The sequence below is a fragment of the Heterodontus francisci genome, chromosome 6 (assembly GCF_036365525.1).
Source record: "Heterodontus francisci isolate sHetFra1 chromosome 6, sHetFra1.hap1, whole genome shotgun sequence".
In the NCBI taxonomy this organism is placed as follows: Eukaryota; Metazoa; Chordata; class Chondrichthyes; order Heterodontiformes; family Heterodontidae; genus Heterodontus; species Heterodontus francisci.
In genome coordinates, this window is record NC_090376.1 from 17880079 (window position 1) to 17896292 (window position 16214).

Genomic DNA, 16214 nt, shown 5'->3' on the forward strand with positions numbered 1-16214 from the left:
ACGTGTCCCATCCTGATTTTATGTCCCGCCAGCCTCCATTCCTGTTCCCAAGGTCTGCATAAAATTCTGCCCCAAGTCTCTGGAGTGGGAGTGGGACCCAGTTTCAGACTCAGAATTCCACTACTGAGCCAGGTTAAACACCAATGCATTCTATCCTGAGGTCTCAGCACACAACCTCTACTCCAGATGCAAGAGTACTGAAGCAAGCTGACACACATTATAGAACAGGGAAGATCCCATAAATCCAAAAGGGAAAATGACGCATTTCTGCATCTGATTCATCCATACATAGCAGAGAGGAAATTCTAGCAAAGGAAGTCCAATATGTTAAGTATTGAATATAGCATAATTAATTCACATTTACAAATAATATAAGTAAACATATATTACAATTATTATACTGTGTTAAAATTCCAATGGATGTTTGGTTATAGAAAAGTCTGCTGCTGTAATCAGTTTGGGATTAACCCTTTCACGAGCTGAAATTGTTTGCCCACTTCTGCATGTAAAATTCTAGTCTTCAACAGTGACTGCAATGCATTCCTCAGGTACTTTGGTCATTGAAGGATTGGTATTAATCCATTCCTGTTCAAAGAAAAAGGAATACCATCACACATGTTTGCTGAGGCACAGGCTCTATCACAAATACTTCAAGTTATCCATTAAAGGGGACTACTCAGCTGCAAACTTGAGCTTCTACAACTGTAACTGTTAATTTTGCTACATCTGCAATCAGGAAACCCCACCCTTCCCCAATTTTCTCATTGCGTAAAACTTGCGTATTATAGATGGGTGAGGGTGGAAATAGATTGGGTCACATAGAAACCTGATCTCTGCTATATACACTGATCAAGCTTGCTCTTGGGTTGTGGGGAGCAGGGGAATAACATGCCCAGCAATATGCGAGCGAGAATATAACGACACCTTACAAATGAGACGAATATGTCATTCAACATACTTACCATCATTTGTACCCAAGCAGCGCTAGAGTGCAGGGGGTCAGGGGTGGGGCGACGTGGTGGGGCTTAGGGGAAGTTAAATTTTAATGGCTGGTTTCCCTATGGCCATTGATTGCGATATCAAATGGTTCAGAAGGAAAAATGCAACATTCAAAACCGGGCCATTTTCATCTATAATTATTTAAAAAAATCTTTGGGTGCCATAACTTCAGCTGTGGTGAGTTTCTACCCTTTTCTCACTGCTGGAGGTGGGCACCCCAGTTGCGCTGTAAATGGGTCACCTTTCCAAAAAAAACATGAATGGCTGTAACCCTGGGAAATGCCCAGAAGTCAAAGGTGGCGATAACAGGCACAAGTACCAACTAACCAAGGGTGCACCGCCATCATGATGCAGAGGAAATGCGGGGCCTGACTATCTGATTTTGGAAACACATCTGATTTTACGTCAGATATGAGAATGATCATTGGTAGTCTTCAATTGAACACCATCACCCATAGTCAACAATAGGACATCTTTTTAATAATCCGGTTAATATTCTGGTTTTTCAATGCTGGGAATAAGGAAATGTAGCTGAACAGAATGGCCCAGCAGTAAAAGTAAAAGGCCTCAAGCCTCAATCCCACCAGCAGAGCAGAACCCTTGGCCACCCATGACCATGATCTGCTGACATGAAGGTCAGCTTTTCACAGGTACATCTGCCATGGCCTTCTCTCCTCTGTGCTATCAGAATGCTCATCTAACATCCAGTCTTGTGTGGACCACAATTCAAAGCCATCATCTCCACGACAACCTCCATATCTTAGATTCTAAGCCCCTCTCCAGCCACTGTCAGAATCAAACTAAAAACAGAAAATGCTGGAAATACTCAGCAGGTCAGGCAGAATCTGTGGAGAGTATTTCCGTCTTTATTTCAGATTTCCAGCCTCTGCAGTATTTGCTATCGTCTGAACCAAACTGTTTCACCCTGAGCTGACTTTTTGACCCCTCACAAAGGCCACCTACTTGTATCCCTGTAACATTGCCCTCTTGAGAGAATTTGTTTCCTACATTAAAGGAACTATATAAATGCATGTTGTGCATTCAATATGTATTTTGTCACCATCCATTAGTATTGTTGGTTACCTGAAAATTGCCATTGTGACAATCAAACAGATCCTTAAACTTCTTTTTAGGATCAGGGATTGGTTGGCACAGGTTTTCTAACAACTTGTACCTAGGATGAATAATATCCAATTAAAATGATTTAATCAAAAGATCATTTTCATCAATTCACCCATTTTTGAACTTATATGGCTGAGACATGCATACTCTTAAGGTTCATTACGACTATTGTAAATTTGTAATTGTGTGAACATTGGCTGCACACATGCAGCATGGGCGCACTCATGCCTATAACATGGTGAATCTTGCCATCTGAAAATAACCTGAATGTGCCTGGGCTCCCTGCCCATCCAAAGCATGTGCCTCGAGCCAAGTGTACAAGTTGGCTGACTGATATTTGTTGTAAAATTCGGCCATGCAACAATACTTAAGGGCAAAATGTTTGGAGGCTTTCTTTTCCTTCTCTGGAAGGAACAGTTGGGCAAAGCTTCTGCTTTCGGTGGCAATATCCTGAGGGGCAGAAAGGGACATTTCTTTTGAGACACAGAGTGAGTCTCTGGCAAAGGCAGCATATCCAACTTCTCGGAATAAGCTAGTAAACATTGGCTGCATTTCGGGTGGCATCCTGGTGCATGGGCCCAGAGGTAGCTCAATGGTCACCTGGGAGAGTGGGGGGATGAAATCAGATGACTAGGTCGCCAACCAACGCCTTCAGATGATTCCAGTAAGGGTATATATAAATGATTTGGAGGAAAATATAGCTGGTCTGATTAGTAAGTTTGCGGACGACGCAAAGGTTGGTGGAATTGCGGATAATGATGAGGATTGTCAGAGGATACAGCAGGATATAGATCGGTTGGAGACTTGGGCGGAGAAATGGCAGATGGAGTTTAACCCGGACAAATGTGAGGTAATGCATTTTGGAAGGTCTAATGCAGGTGGGAGGTATACAGTAAATGGCAGAACCCTTAGGAGTATTGACAGGCAGAGAGATCTGGGCGTACAGGTCCACAGGTCACTGTAAGTGGCAATGCAGGTGGATAAGGTAGTCAAGAAGGCATACGGCATGCTTGCCTTCATCGGTCGGGGCATAAAACATGAAAATTGGCAAGTCATGTTGCAGCTGTACAGAACCTTAGTTAGGCCACACTTAGAATAGTGCGTGCAATTCTGGTCGCCACACTACCAGAAGGATGTGGAGGCTTTGGAGAGGGTACAGAGGAGGTTTACCAGGATGTTGCCTGGTTTGGAGGGCATTAGCTATGAGGAGAGGTTGGAAAAACTCGGATTGTTTTCACTGGAACGACAGAGGTGGAGGGGCGACATGATAGAGGTTTACAAAGTTATGAGTGGCATGGACAGAGTGGATAGTCAGAAGCTTTTTCCCAGGGTGGAAGAGTCAGTTATTAGGGGACATAGGTTTAAGGTGTGAGGGGCAAAGTTTAGAGGGGATGTGCGAGGCAAGTTTTTTTACACAGAGGGTGGTGAGTGCCTGGAACTTGCTGCCAGGGGAGGTGGTGGAAGCAGATACGATAGTGACGTTTAAGCGACATCTTGACAAATACATGAATAGGAAGGGAATAGAGGGATATGGGCCCCGGAAGTGCAGAAGGTGTTAGTTTAGGCAGGCATCAAGATCGGCGCAGGCTTGGAGGGCTGAATGGCCTGTTCCTGTGCTGTACTGTTCTTTGTTCTTTGGGTGCAGAATTTGTGGGAGGAGGCTATTGGGACCAGCTGGGTGAGACGTTGTTTGCAGTGGATCACAGATTTAATGTGGAGCCGGCAGGAGCACTCCTGTTTCCCAGCCACCTCACGGATTCAAGATTAGGACAAAATGTCTCTCTTTCCACAGAATTCGTGAACACTTCATTTACTCATTCACAGGATGTGGACATCTATCTCTAATGGCAGGACCTCTTCTATAGCAACTGCTATCCACTACAACCTGGCTATCATAAATGTAAAAAGAAAGAACTTGCATTTATATTGCGCCTTTCATGACCTCTAGATGCCCTCAAGTGCTTCACAGCCAATTAAGTACTCTTGAAGCGTAGTCACTGTTGTAATGTCGGAAATGCAGCAGCCAATTTGCACAAAGCAAGCTCCCACAAACAGCAATGAGACAATGACCAGATCATCTGTATTCTCAGGTGTTGGCTAATGGATAAATATTGGCCAGGACACCAGGGGGAACTCCCTACTCTTCTTCAAAATAGTGCCATGGGATCTTTCTGTCTACTTGAGAGGGGAGACAGGGCCTCAGTTTAACATCTCATCTGAAAGACAGCGCCTCAAACAGTGCAGCACTCCCTCAGTGTGTACTGAACTATCAGCTTAGGATTGTATGTTCAGGCCCCTGGGGTGGGACTTGAATCAATGACTTTCTGATTTAGAGGTAAGAATGTTAACCAGCCGGCCATTGCTAACAATGGAATCATCTGTCAGCAGACTCCTGAGCAGCATTATGACAATCAGTTTTTTTCATGGATATGAACTCTCACTTCTGGGTTGCTAGTCCTGTGCCATAAGTATTACAACACCATCCCTCATGATTGCAACCAACAGAACTCGACAAGAAACTTACCTTCTGCAAATGAACATTAGCAGGAGCACCAGTGTACCAAAAGTAACTGCAGTCACTATCAAGAATTTCAGAAAAGTGTAATCTTTTTGTTCAGGCTCTGCAAGTAGCAAAACAAACTCCAATTACTGTCTGGTGCAATTTACTGGCATGCATTCTTACGAAGAGCAGATGATTGTGTGCAAGATATACCATAATACCTCTGAAAGCTTTACTCCATGATAAGAAATCACTATAATTAACCTAGTTATGAGTGTTTTTTTTCTTATTAACTCACTCCTGCAACCTCTGCAACAGAGCAGGCAATACTATTACTTTCATGCGACAGGAAAAGCTTGTAATAGGACGACGAGTTTGACATTCACTGGTCTCCTGAAATGCCAAGTGGAGAAATGAGGTGCTTCCCACAACAGATCTCTGTGGGCAGGTTGATGTGATGTGTTGCATTTCAATCACATTTCAGGCCGACCCTCATCCAGAGCAGGTACTGGAGATTGCTTGCTGTTGATGTCTTGAGAAGCTGTTTTTAGCTGGTGGTGCTTTTAGAATATAGAAGGATAAAGCGTGATTTGATGGAGATTTTTCCGATGATGGAAGGATCAAATAGGGTGGTGGACGAGTCTAGACAAGGGGACCTAACCTTAAAATCAGAGTAAGGCCATTCAGGAGAGAAGCGAGGAAACACTCCTTCAGAAAAAGGGTGACAGAAGTGTGCAACTCTCCCACAAAAAGCAGTAGATACTACCTCAATTAAATAATTTTAAATCTGAGATTGATTACATTTTTTTCTAGGTAAGGGTATAAAATGATATGGAGCTAAGGAATGTGAATGGAGTTAAAATACAGATCAGCCTTGATTTCACTGAATGGCAGAATAGGCTAGAGGGGCTGAATGGCCTACTCCAGTTTCAATTTTCATATGCTCCTTGTTTACCAATGGGAGATGGACACTTTCTCACACAATGGGACCACCATGGTACCCACTAGCTCTCTGATGTCTTTCCCTTGCCAAAGGCCATTATTTCCAAAGAACACTGATAAATATGAAATGCCAACTCTCTATAAACACAGAATGTTACAATCAGCTCTGCCAAGTTAAATGTGTAATGCAGTTGACCGCATTATAAAGAGAATGCTCTCTAGAATTGCAATCATCAGTTATCAGGAAGAAACTACTGTGGTCTATACCAACCCTATTTCTGGTTTCACTGGTATTGTAATCAAGTGCTTTGTTCAAAGGGGGGAGGAGGTGGCGATGTGGCAATGTGAATGGACTAGTAATTCAGACCCCAGGCTACTACCCTGGGGACACGGGCCCATATCCCATCATGGCAGCTGGTGGAATTTAAATTCAATTGATTAAAATCTGGAATTGAAAGCTAGTCTCAGTTATGGTGCTGTGGAACTATCATCGCTTGTCATAAAAACCCATCTGGTTCACTAATGTACTTAAGGGAAGGACATCTGCTGTCCTTACCTGGTCTGGCCTACATGTGACTCCAGATGCACAGTAATGTGGTTGACTCTGAACTGCCCTCTGAAATGGCCTAGCAAGGCCAATCAATTCAAATGCAATTAGGGATGCGCAACAAATGCTGGCCTTGCCAGTAACGCCCACATCTGATGAAAGAATAAATAAAAGGAATTTGGGAACCTTCAGGTCTAAACAGATTTTAGTTTCCAAGCCAGCTAATTTGTAGTGTTAGCAGGGCGTACACAAGGTACATATGTTTTCTCCTTTTGTCAAAATATTGAAAAGTAAAAGTGTAAAGTGTTCAGTGTCCAACCAACTTCCTGGCCGGCCAACCTTAAAATGTGATGTCACAACCAATGTGACTAAGGCAGGTGATCAGAGGCCTTGGTGGGGAGAGAGATCAGAAGCCTTGGGGGAGATCGAGCTGTGCCTGAGGGATCAGAGGCCAGGTGTGGGTGAGTAGTGGAGGTGGCGGAAGGCCTTGGAGGCTGTGAGGGGTGGGATTCAGTGGTTTGGGGCTTGTGGGGTGAGAATGGAGGCCTTAGTGGGGGAGGTCGGAGGACACGGTGGCGGGGGACAGATCAGAAGGATGGGGGGGCGGGATGGATTATCGATCACTGGGGGTTCACCAGGCAGGACTGCTGGATCCAGCAGGTAAGTAGACAGACACTTACCTCCTAAGTCAGTTGTCTAGCTGGTCAGAGTTAAATTTCAAATGGTGAATAAAAATGAGGCACGAAGTGGGTGTGTCCTCACACAGGGATAAGCGAGGGTGTAATATTATTTGAGAATTTTCTTGAACTTGCTCTCACTCCCAAACTTCACCAGACTTGTGGTAGAAGCCCTTTTTAAACAGTGTTATACTCTTACCAATATTGACAGACTGACTCCAGTCACTCCAGACAGAAGATGAAAAGCGATTGTTAATTCTTGCCCTCACTTTCACGGAGTAGCTTTTCAGTCGATTTTCGATGCTCCACCTTGTCAAATCGACACTTTTAATCTAAACCAGTATAATAATCATGAGAACTCCAGGAGGACAGGGTAGATACTACATACATCAGTACAATTCATATTATCTCGATTTAAAGTAGAGAAATTAGCTTGTAAGATAAATAACAATGAAGCAATAATGAAAACGAAGCCAATCATGCTTGCCTAGAGTAGGACCTAGGCAACATCCAGGCTTGGGCTGACAAATTGCAGGCAACTTTTTTTCTTTATTCATTCATGGGATGTGGGTGTCACTGGCCAGGCCAGTATTTATTGCCCATCCCTAATTGCTATCTCAAACAAGAAAAATCCCAACCGGTAACCCCTGAACCAGCATGATGGGCTATAAATTGGTTCCAGCATATTAAACATTATTAACAGTAACTGACGACAGCACGTAAAAGGATGTAAACAGCCCCCTTTGCATATCTATTTCCTGTATTTACAGGAAGTACCAACCAGCCATCATAAAATGGGGCTGACAACAATTTGCATTTAGATAGTGTCATGTCCATAGTAAAATGGCCCAAGATACTTCACAGAAGCATTAATGACCAAAATTTGACACCAAACCACATAAGGAGATAATAGCAGGTGACAAAAAACTTGGTCAAAGTGATAAGTTTTAAGGATCATCTTGAAGGAGGAGAGGCAGAGAGATTTAAGGCAAGAATTCCAGAACTTAAGGTCTAGGCAACTAAAGGCATGGCTGCTAATGGCACAGCAATGAAAATCGGGGATGCACAAGTGAACAGAACAGGTTGAATGCAGCAATCTTGGAGGTTTGTATGGCCGGAGGTGGTTAAAGAGATAGGGAGTTGCAAGGTCAAGGAGGAATTTGAATGCAAAGATGAGAATTTTAAAACTGGGACATTGCCAGACCTTGAGTCAATGTAGATCAACGAGCACAGGAGTGATGAGTGAATGAGTCTTGGTGTCAATTTGAATATGGGCAGCAGAGCTTTGACAGCTGGTACTACACTATGTGGACTTCTGTATAGTAGAAACCTCAGTAGATCCACATTTATTTACCTTTTCAACATTGTTGCTCCAATCTGTGATGTGTATTTGATAAAAGAAGTCTTTGACAGGATGCTTGCCTGCTGGTGGTTTCCATTCTACTTCACTTTCTTTTACTGTAATGTCAATTGGAGGACTGGCTTTATCTAAAACAAGAAGGATAACTTATTAGAACAAACACACCACAGGTTTGTTCATATTATCATCCATTGCTAATACTTATATTTAATGCTTGTTGAACTATAATTGATGGTAACACAGCGATAAATAGGATATGTTCATTTTTAGCTGAGGCATTTCAACGAACAGGCTGACTATAGTTCAATTACACAGTAGAGAACTAAAGACAATATAAGATTCAAATGAGTAGGTCTTACAGTGGGAGACTGCTGTGATGTTTATACAGTAAAGATTCCTCAGATGATGGCTTGATTCAGCAACACAAATTGTAATGTCATTGAAGAGATCAAATTCAAACTTCTGAACATGGCAAGCAGTATTTTTCCATCCACTCTTAGAATAGAACGTGCAGTGTTTTTCTTCATTAGTATTTTGAATCCTTGGAAAGATAATATTTAAGAAATAAATGTGTGTGTAAATTATACTGACCTTGATCTGACTGTAACTATAATGGTGAGACTGTTACAGAGTAAATTGTACATCAACTTATGGCATCCATAAACGTGCAGTTAAACAAGGAAATCCAAAAGGTGCTGTCAGAGATACCCTGCTCCTCCACAGGGTGCACTGTTTCAATCTTTGCCAATAGGATCAACACTGAAATCAATGCAATGGCTTGAAAATGCTGGGCTGGATTTTGTTCTGAAGACTGGGGTCTGAAGACTGGGGGAGACCCTGCTTCGGCCCTCTGTCAGCCCCCTGCCCTCTGTTGCTATCTCACGGCGAGCAGGCAATTAACTGTCCACCATTAGGGACGCTGTCCCTTTAAGGGACAAGCTCCCTCCTCCAAGAACCCCTGGGGCAGTACCGGCAGTGCCACTGGGAGCAGTGGTCCCTACCTGTACTGCAGGAGGCCCTGCAGTACCATAGAGTCCGGAGACCCCAGGAGGGGTGAGTGGGATCAGGGTTGCCGGGGCAATTCAGGCAGGCCCCAGCAATAGGGTGGAGGGGGGAGCTGGGGGGGGGGGGGTGGGGGGGGAAGGTGGTTATTGAGGGTGGGAGAAGGTTGTCCTGGAGTGGGGGAGGGGTGAGCATTGCTGCCTGGAGGGCTGTCCGAGGACCCTGGATTGCCACCAAAAGAGGGTCCCTCTGACCCCACTGGAAAGCTGCTAGGTTTTACTTGACAGTGTCTCCCCATGTCAGCAGGCCTGTCTGTTTTCCATTAAATTGAGGCGGAGGCTGGAAACGGCCCTTAAGTAGTCAATAATTGGCCACTTAAGTGCCTCAATTGGCCTGGGGTGGGAAGGACATCCTTGGCCTTCCCTGCCCTGGACTAAATTGGAAGGCACCAGGAAGGTGACAGGCAATCTGCCCTTAGCCTTCCAATACAATTTTATGGGCCCCTCACCTCCATTCCTGTCCGTTCCTGTCCGTTCCTGTCCCAAGGGGGCCCATAAAATTGTAAAACTGCTGTACTCACCCACTAGTTCCCCACTAACGAATGCTGAAAAAGGTAGGGCTGGTGCATTCAGAACTAAGTTTTTAACACTGTTACATTACTGCTGAACAACCTTTCTGGCCCTGAAAAGTTAATTTTACAGATATGGGGTCTCATTACCTCAGAAAAAAATGAATGTTATAAATTTTCTTTTAAACTTTTTTTTAACTTTTTCTCTCCCTCTCTTAATCCCATCTATCTTGCCTAATCTCTATTTTGTTTTCTCTACAAGGTTTAAATCTAATTTATATTTTCAAGTTTAGATTCTGTAGGCGAGACATTCTTTTGCATAGCGTTACTTCAAGAGGCAATAAGCAGGCGTTGATTCCCCGGGGACAGGCAGTGCCACAGACTACCTGTGCAGCTTGCACATTGCTCTTCAATGATAGTGGTGCTGGAATGAATTTCTCCCCCTGTGTGAGACTGAGGATTCTTCAACCTGATCAGTTGAACAGCCTTGTTCTTTCTTGCCCTGCTTAAAGATGCCACAGATCCACGATAGAGGGCACTGCTGTGCTGGATCAAACACCAGATTAGACCAAGTCTCCATTCTAAAGTCCATGAAAAACTTGTAGGTAGTGAGGTGAACGGCAAGCGTTGTTCCTTCACCACTGACCACAAAGTCTATGCCAAAAAGTACACAAGGAAAAAAAATTAATCTCAGTTAAAAGCAAAGAATTAAGGCTGAAAATTGGTGTTGGTGTTAAGCTAAGAGGAACATTGCACACCTGTCATTTCAAGTGTGATGCTTAGTGTCAAATGGACATCCAACAGTGGCTCGCTGAGGTAGAGTCTTGTGCGATGTCGGGCAGCTCGGAGGCCTCCCGACCAGCAGCAAGTTAAGTTGTCATGGGGGAGTTCAAAAGGGGAGAGGGAGGAATCCTGGGGCAGCAGCAGCTACTGAAACTATTATTTGGAGTTCACAGAAGCACTCCTATACTTCCTGCACTGCATTTACTTATATAACACTGTTTGTGGTCCGAGGCATCCATAGTAGACACTCTGTCCACTGGGCCATAATAAGTGAAAAGGGAAATCATGGTACTGAGTTTTATGGGCCTCCTCCGGACGGGAACAGAGACGGGTGGTGGGGGGGTGCGGGGGCCATAAAATTGCTTGGGAAGACGGATGGGGTAGAATGCCCATCACGTTCCAGGTGCCTTCAAATTTAGTCTGGGGCGGGGAAGGCTGGACCTTAAGTGGCCAGTTAATAGCCACATAAGGGCCTCTTCCCGCCTCCATCTCAATTTAATGGAGGACGGAGGGGTCCGCCACCACAAGGAGACACTGCCAGGTAAAGCCTGGAAATCTCCTAGCAGAGTTGGGGAGGGGCTCCCTCCTTTAGGAGCAATCTCGGGCCCCCCGGCGGCAATTGCTGCCCTTCTAGGATGCCACCCTCCCCATCCTCACCAACTCCACCCCTCACCCTGTCGCCGGAGCCTGCCCAAATTTCCCTAGCAACCCCGACCCCACTCACCTCTCCCGGGGTCTTCTCCATACGTCAGGACTACAGGGCATCTGACAGTAGTGGCAGTGACCACTGCTCCCAGAGGCACTGCCTGCCTTCCGATTGGCCAGCAGTTCTTGAAGGTGGGAGCTCGTCAATTAAAGGGACAGTGTCCCTGATAGCGGGCAGTTTATTGGCTGGCCGCCATGGAATTACAACGGAGCTATGACAGAGGGCCGAGGCAGGGTCTCCTCCCACCTTCCAGCCCACCACTGGGACCCTCATTGCCAAAACAAAATTCAGCCCGATGTTGACAAATTTATTAGAGTATTTTGAGGATGTAAATAGTAGGATAGATAAAGGAAAATCAGTAGATGTCCAAAAGGCATTTGATAAGGTGCCACATAAAAGGTTAATATGCAAGGTATTGGGGGAAATATATTAGTATGGATGGAGGATTGGTTAACGGACTGATAATGGCGAGTACAGATAAACAAGGCAATTTCAAGTTGGCAAGCTGTAACTAGTGGAGTGCCGCAAGGATCAGTGCTGGGGCCTCAGCTATTTACAATCTATATTATTGACTCAGACAAAGAAACCAGTAGTAATGTATCCAGGTTTGCTGCCGATACAAAGCTAAGTGGGAATATCTGTTGTGAGGAGCACACAAAGAGGCTACAAAGAGATATAGACAGGTTAAAATGAATGGGCAACAAGGTGGGAGATGGAGTATAATGTGGGGCACTGTGAGGTTATTCACTTTGAGTAATAAGAATAGAAAAGCAGAATGCTTTTTTTCAAAGGCATGAAACTTTTCAATGTTGATGCTCAGAGAGATTTGGGTGTATTCGTACAAGGAACACAAAGGTAGCATGCAGATTGTGATGATGATGGCAGATTCTTCGCAGGGTAAGATCATGGGGAGGCTTATCTCTGTGGGATTGTTGGTGACTGAAGAGGCCAATTCTTGATCTGCAGGCTCTTGGGCAGCTGGGGCACAAGAACCCCTGGTTTGGAGGGGCTCTGGTATAAGCAGACTCCTTCCATTGTCTGTGCCTTTCTTCAGCAGCCTCGCGCCTGTTTGCTTCGAACTTGTAGATTGGTTTCCTGGTTGATGTGCATCAGCTGTCTCTGTCGACATTGTTGCTTTATTGATTTCTCAACACATGTAATAAACAATCTGAGGCTAAATAGTAAGTTGAATGAAGGGTTTGTTCTTACCAAATAACTGACTTACATGAGAGCTCTAAGATACACATGCTTACTGTTGACTAACACTACTCCAACTGCTGTATCATGTGTTGGCCTACATCACTTCCTGTGATGATATGTTAGATTATTTGCATATTGAACAGTTAAAGCAATCTCACAGGCAGCTTCCTGCCTCACACCCTTTGGCCAACATCAGCCAGAGAGAGCAATCTTTCCAGCTGGTATTTAAACCATTTGCGAGATGCACCTTGTTAACTTTCCCAAACTTTTTTTTATTTATTTCAAAGTCATTTAAACCCTAATCTGTCACCTGCTGGAAATGCTGGAACTGCTTTTGGCATTCTGGAATTGTTCAGTAATTGCTGTCCAACGTTCGACGTTGTGTTCTGAGTTTTGCAAGTTTGGGCTGGTTGAGTACAGTCAGTACTCTGCCTATTGCGAACAGCCAAAGGCATGAGCTGTTTGATACGATCTGCCAGTTGTTGAGACATACGGCCTATGTACCTCACATCGCACCGGCAGTGGAATTCATATACCACATTACTCATTTGTATAACGGCAGAACGTCTTTTTGGCTTGGCAGCAACATCCTGTTAGTGGAAAACACTGTAATGTCTGATGTTAGATGTGATTCTGTGATATGACAGGACTTGTTGAACAATCCCGAGTGTGCTAAGGATAACATGAACAATCAATTTAAGATTATCAGTCGGGCTGGCAATGTGGCTCATTTACGCTTGCTCGAAGCTACATATATTCATGTGCAGGGAACTGCCCTCTGACTCCAGACCCACAGCAATGTGGTTGACTCTTACATGCCCTCTGAAATGGCCTAGCAAGCCACTCAGTTGTATTTAACCGCTACGAAGTCTATAAAAAGGAATGAAACCGGACGGTTTCAGGCATCAACCCAGGCACCGGAAATGACAACGGCAAACCCAGCCCTGTCGAACCTGCAACGTCCTCCTTACTAAAATCTGGGGGCTTGTGCCAAAGTTGGGAGAGCTGTCCCACAGCCGAGTCAAGCAACAGCCTGACACAGTCATACTCACGGAATTATACCTGACAGACAATGTCCCACAGACCATCCCCGGATATGTCCTGTCCCACCGGCAGGACAGACCCAGCAGAGGTGGCGGCACAGTGGTATACAATAGGAGGGAGTTGCCCTGGGAGTCCTCAACATCGATTCGGGACCCCATAAAGTCTCATGGCATCAGGTCAAACATGGACAAGGAAACCTCCTTCTGATTACCACCTAAGGCCCTCCCTCAGCTGATGGCTCAGTACTCCTCCATGTTGAACAGCACTTGGAGGAAGCACTAAGGGTGGCAAGGGCACAGAATGTACGCTGGGTGGGGGACTTCAATGTCTATCACCAAGAGTGGCTTGGTAACACCACTACTGACTGAGCTGGCCGAGTCCTAAAGGACATAGCTGCTAGACTGGGTCTGCGGCAGGCGGTGAGGGAAACAACAAGAGGGAAAACATACTTGACCTCGTCCTCACCAATCTGCCTGCCGCAGATGGATCTGTCCATGACAGTATTGGTAGGAGTGACCACCGCACAGTCCTTGTGGAGACGCAGTCCCGCCTTCACATTGAGGATACCCTCCTTCGTGTTCTGTGGCACTACCACTGTGCTAAATGGGATAGATTTCGAACAGATCTAGCAATGCAAAACTGGGCATCCAAGAGTCGCTGCGGGCCATCAGTAGCAGCAGAACTGTACTCAACCACAATCTGTAACCTCAAGGCCCGGCATATCCCCCACTCTACCATTACCATCAAGCCAGGAGACCAACCCTGGTTCAATGAAGAGTGCAGGAGAGTATGCCAGGAGCAGCACCAGGCATACCTCAAAATGAGGTGCCAACCTGATGAAGCTACAACACAGGACTATCAGCGTGCCAAACTGCGTAAGCAGCATGCAATAGACAGAACTAAGCGATCCCACAACCAATGGATCAGATCTAAGCTCTGCAGTCCTGCCACATCCAGTCGTGAATGGTGCTGGACAATAAAACAACTAACTGGAGGAGGTGGCTCCACAAATATCCCCATCCTCAATGATAGTGGAGCCCAGCACATCAGTGCAAAAGATAAGGCTGACGCATTTGCAACAATCTTCAGCCAGAAGTGCCGAGTTGATGATCCATCTCGGCCTCCTCCTGAAGTCCCCAGCATCACAGATGCCAGACTTCAGCCAATTCGATTCACTCCGCAATCGAAAAATGACTGAAGGCACTGGATACTGCAAAGGCTATGGGCCCTGACAATATTCCGGCAATAGTACTGAAGACCTGTTCTCCAGAACTTGCCGCGCCCCTCGCCAAGCTGTTCCAGTACAGCTACAACACTGGCATCTACCCTGCAAGGTGGAAAATCGCCCAAGTATGTCCTGTACACAAAAATCAGGACAAGTCCAAACCGGCCAATTACCGCCTCATCAGTCTACTCTCAATCATCAGTAACGCGATGGAAGTTGTCATCAACAGTGCCATCAAGTGGTACTTGCTTAGCAATAACCTGCTCAGGGCCACTCAACTCCTGACCTCAATACAGCCTTGGTTCAAACATGGACAAAAGGGCTGAACTCAAGAGGTGAGGTGAGAGTGACTGCCCTTGACATTAAGGCAGCATTTGATCGAGTATGGCATCAAGGGGCCCTAGCAAAACTGAGGTCAATGGGAATCAGGGGGAAAACCCCCCGCTGGTTGGAGTCATACCTAGCTCAAAGGAAGATGGTTGTGGTTATTGGAGGTTAATCATCTGAGCTCCAGGACATCACTGCAGGAGTTCCTCAGGGTAGTGTCCTAGGCCCAACCATCGTCAGCTGCTTCATCAATGACTTTCCTTCAATCATAAGGTCAGAAGTGGGAATGTTCGCTGATAATTGCACAATGTTCAGCACCATTCATGACTCCTCAGATACTGAGGCAGTCCGTGTAGAAATGCAACAAGATTTGGATAATATCCAGGCTTGGGCTGATAAGTGGCAAGTAACATTCACGCCACACAAGTGCCAGGCAATGACCATCTACAACAAGAGAGAATCTAACCATCTCCCCTTGACATTCAATGGCATTACCATCGCTGAAACTTGCCTGGATGGGTGCAGCTCCAACAACACTCAAGAAGCTCGAAACCATCCAGGACAAAGCAGCCCGCTTGATTGGCACCCCATCTACAAACATTCACTCCCTCCACCACCAATGCACAGTGGCAGCAATGTATACCGTCTACAAGATGCACTGCAGCAAAGCAACAAGGCTCCTTAGACAGCACATTCCAAACACGCAACCCCTACCAACTACAAGGACAAGGGCAGCAAATGCATGGGAACACCACCACCTGCAAGTTTCCCTCCAAGTCACACATCATCCTGACTTGGAACTATATCGCCATTCATTCACTGTCGCTGGGTCAAAATCCTGGAACTCCCTACCTAACAGCACTGTGGGCGTACCTACCCCGCATGGACTGCAGCAGTTCAAGAAGGCAGCTCACCAGCACCTTCTCAAGGGCAATTAGGGATGGTTAATAAATGCTGGCCTGGCCAGCGATGCCCACATCCCATGAATGAATTTTTAAAAAGCCAAAAGGAACATGTCCAGGCGTTGTACCATTTTTTTGAATTAAACTAAGCTCAGGTGTTACGGCCAGGTGAGAAAGCGGTCTGGGGTTCACTTTCAGCCTTCACCTGGTCTTACTGTAGCAGGGTTTAATTTTAAACACACTGTCTTTTGAGCTCCCCCTTGGTGAATCCTTGTTCACTGCTTTCCAATTATAAGGCAAAGAAACCGGC

General features: G+C 45.5%; 1 protein-coding gene across 2 annotated transcripts in view; it reads right to left on the reverse strand.

Moving 5' to 3' along the window:
• Positions 1-339: 339 nt before the first annotated feature.
• Positions 340-16214, reverse strand: part of LOC137370915 (interleukin-5 receptor subunit alpha-like) — a 43713-nt gene continuing 27838 nt past the window's right edge. For both annotated transcript variants that reach the window (XM_068032782.1, XM_068032781.1), the window contains 6 exons: positions 8507-8688; positions 8142-8275; positions 6987-7119; positions 4646-4742; positions 2083-2173; positions 340-585 (listed from right to left, as the gene is read on the reverse strand). In XM_068032782.1, coding sequence (XP_067888883.1) covers positions 514-585; positions 2083-2173; positions 4646-4742; positions 6987-7119; positions 8142-8275; positions 8507-8688 — 709 coding nt within the window. In that variant the 3' untranslated portion in view covers positions 340-513. The remainder of the gene's footprint in view (positions 586-2082; positions 2174-4645; positions 4743-6986; positions 7120-8141; positions 8276-8506; positions 8689-16214) is intronic.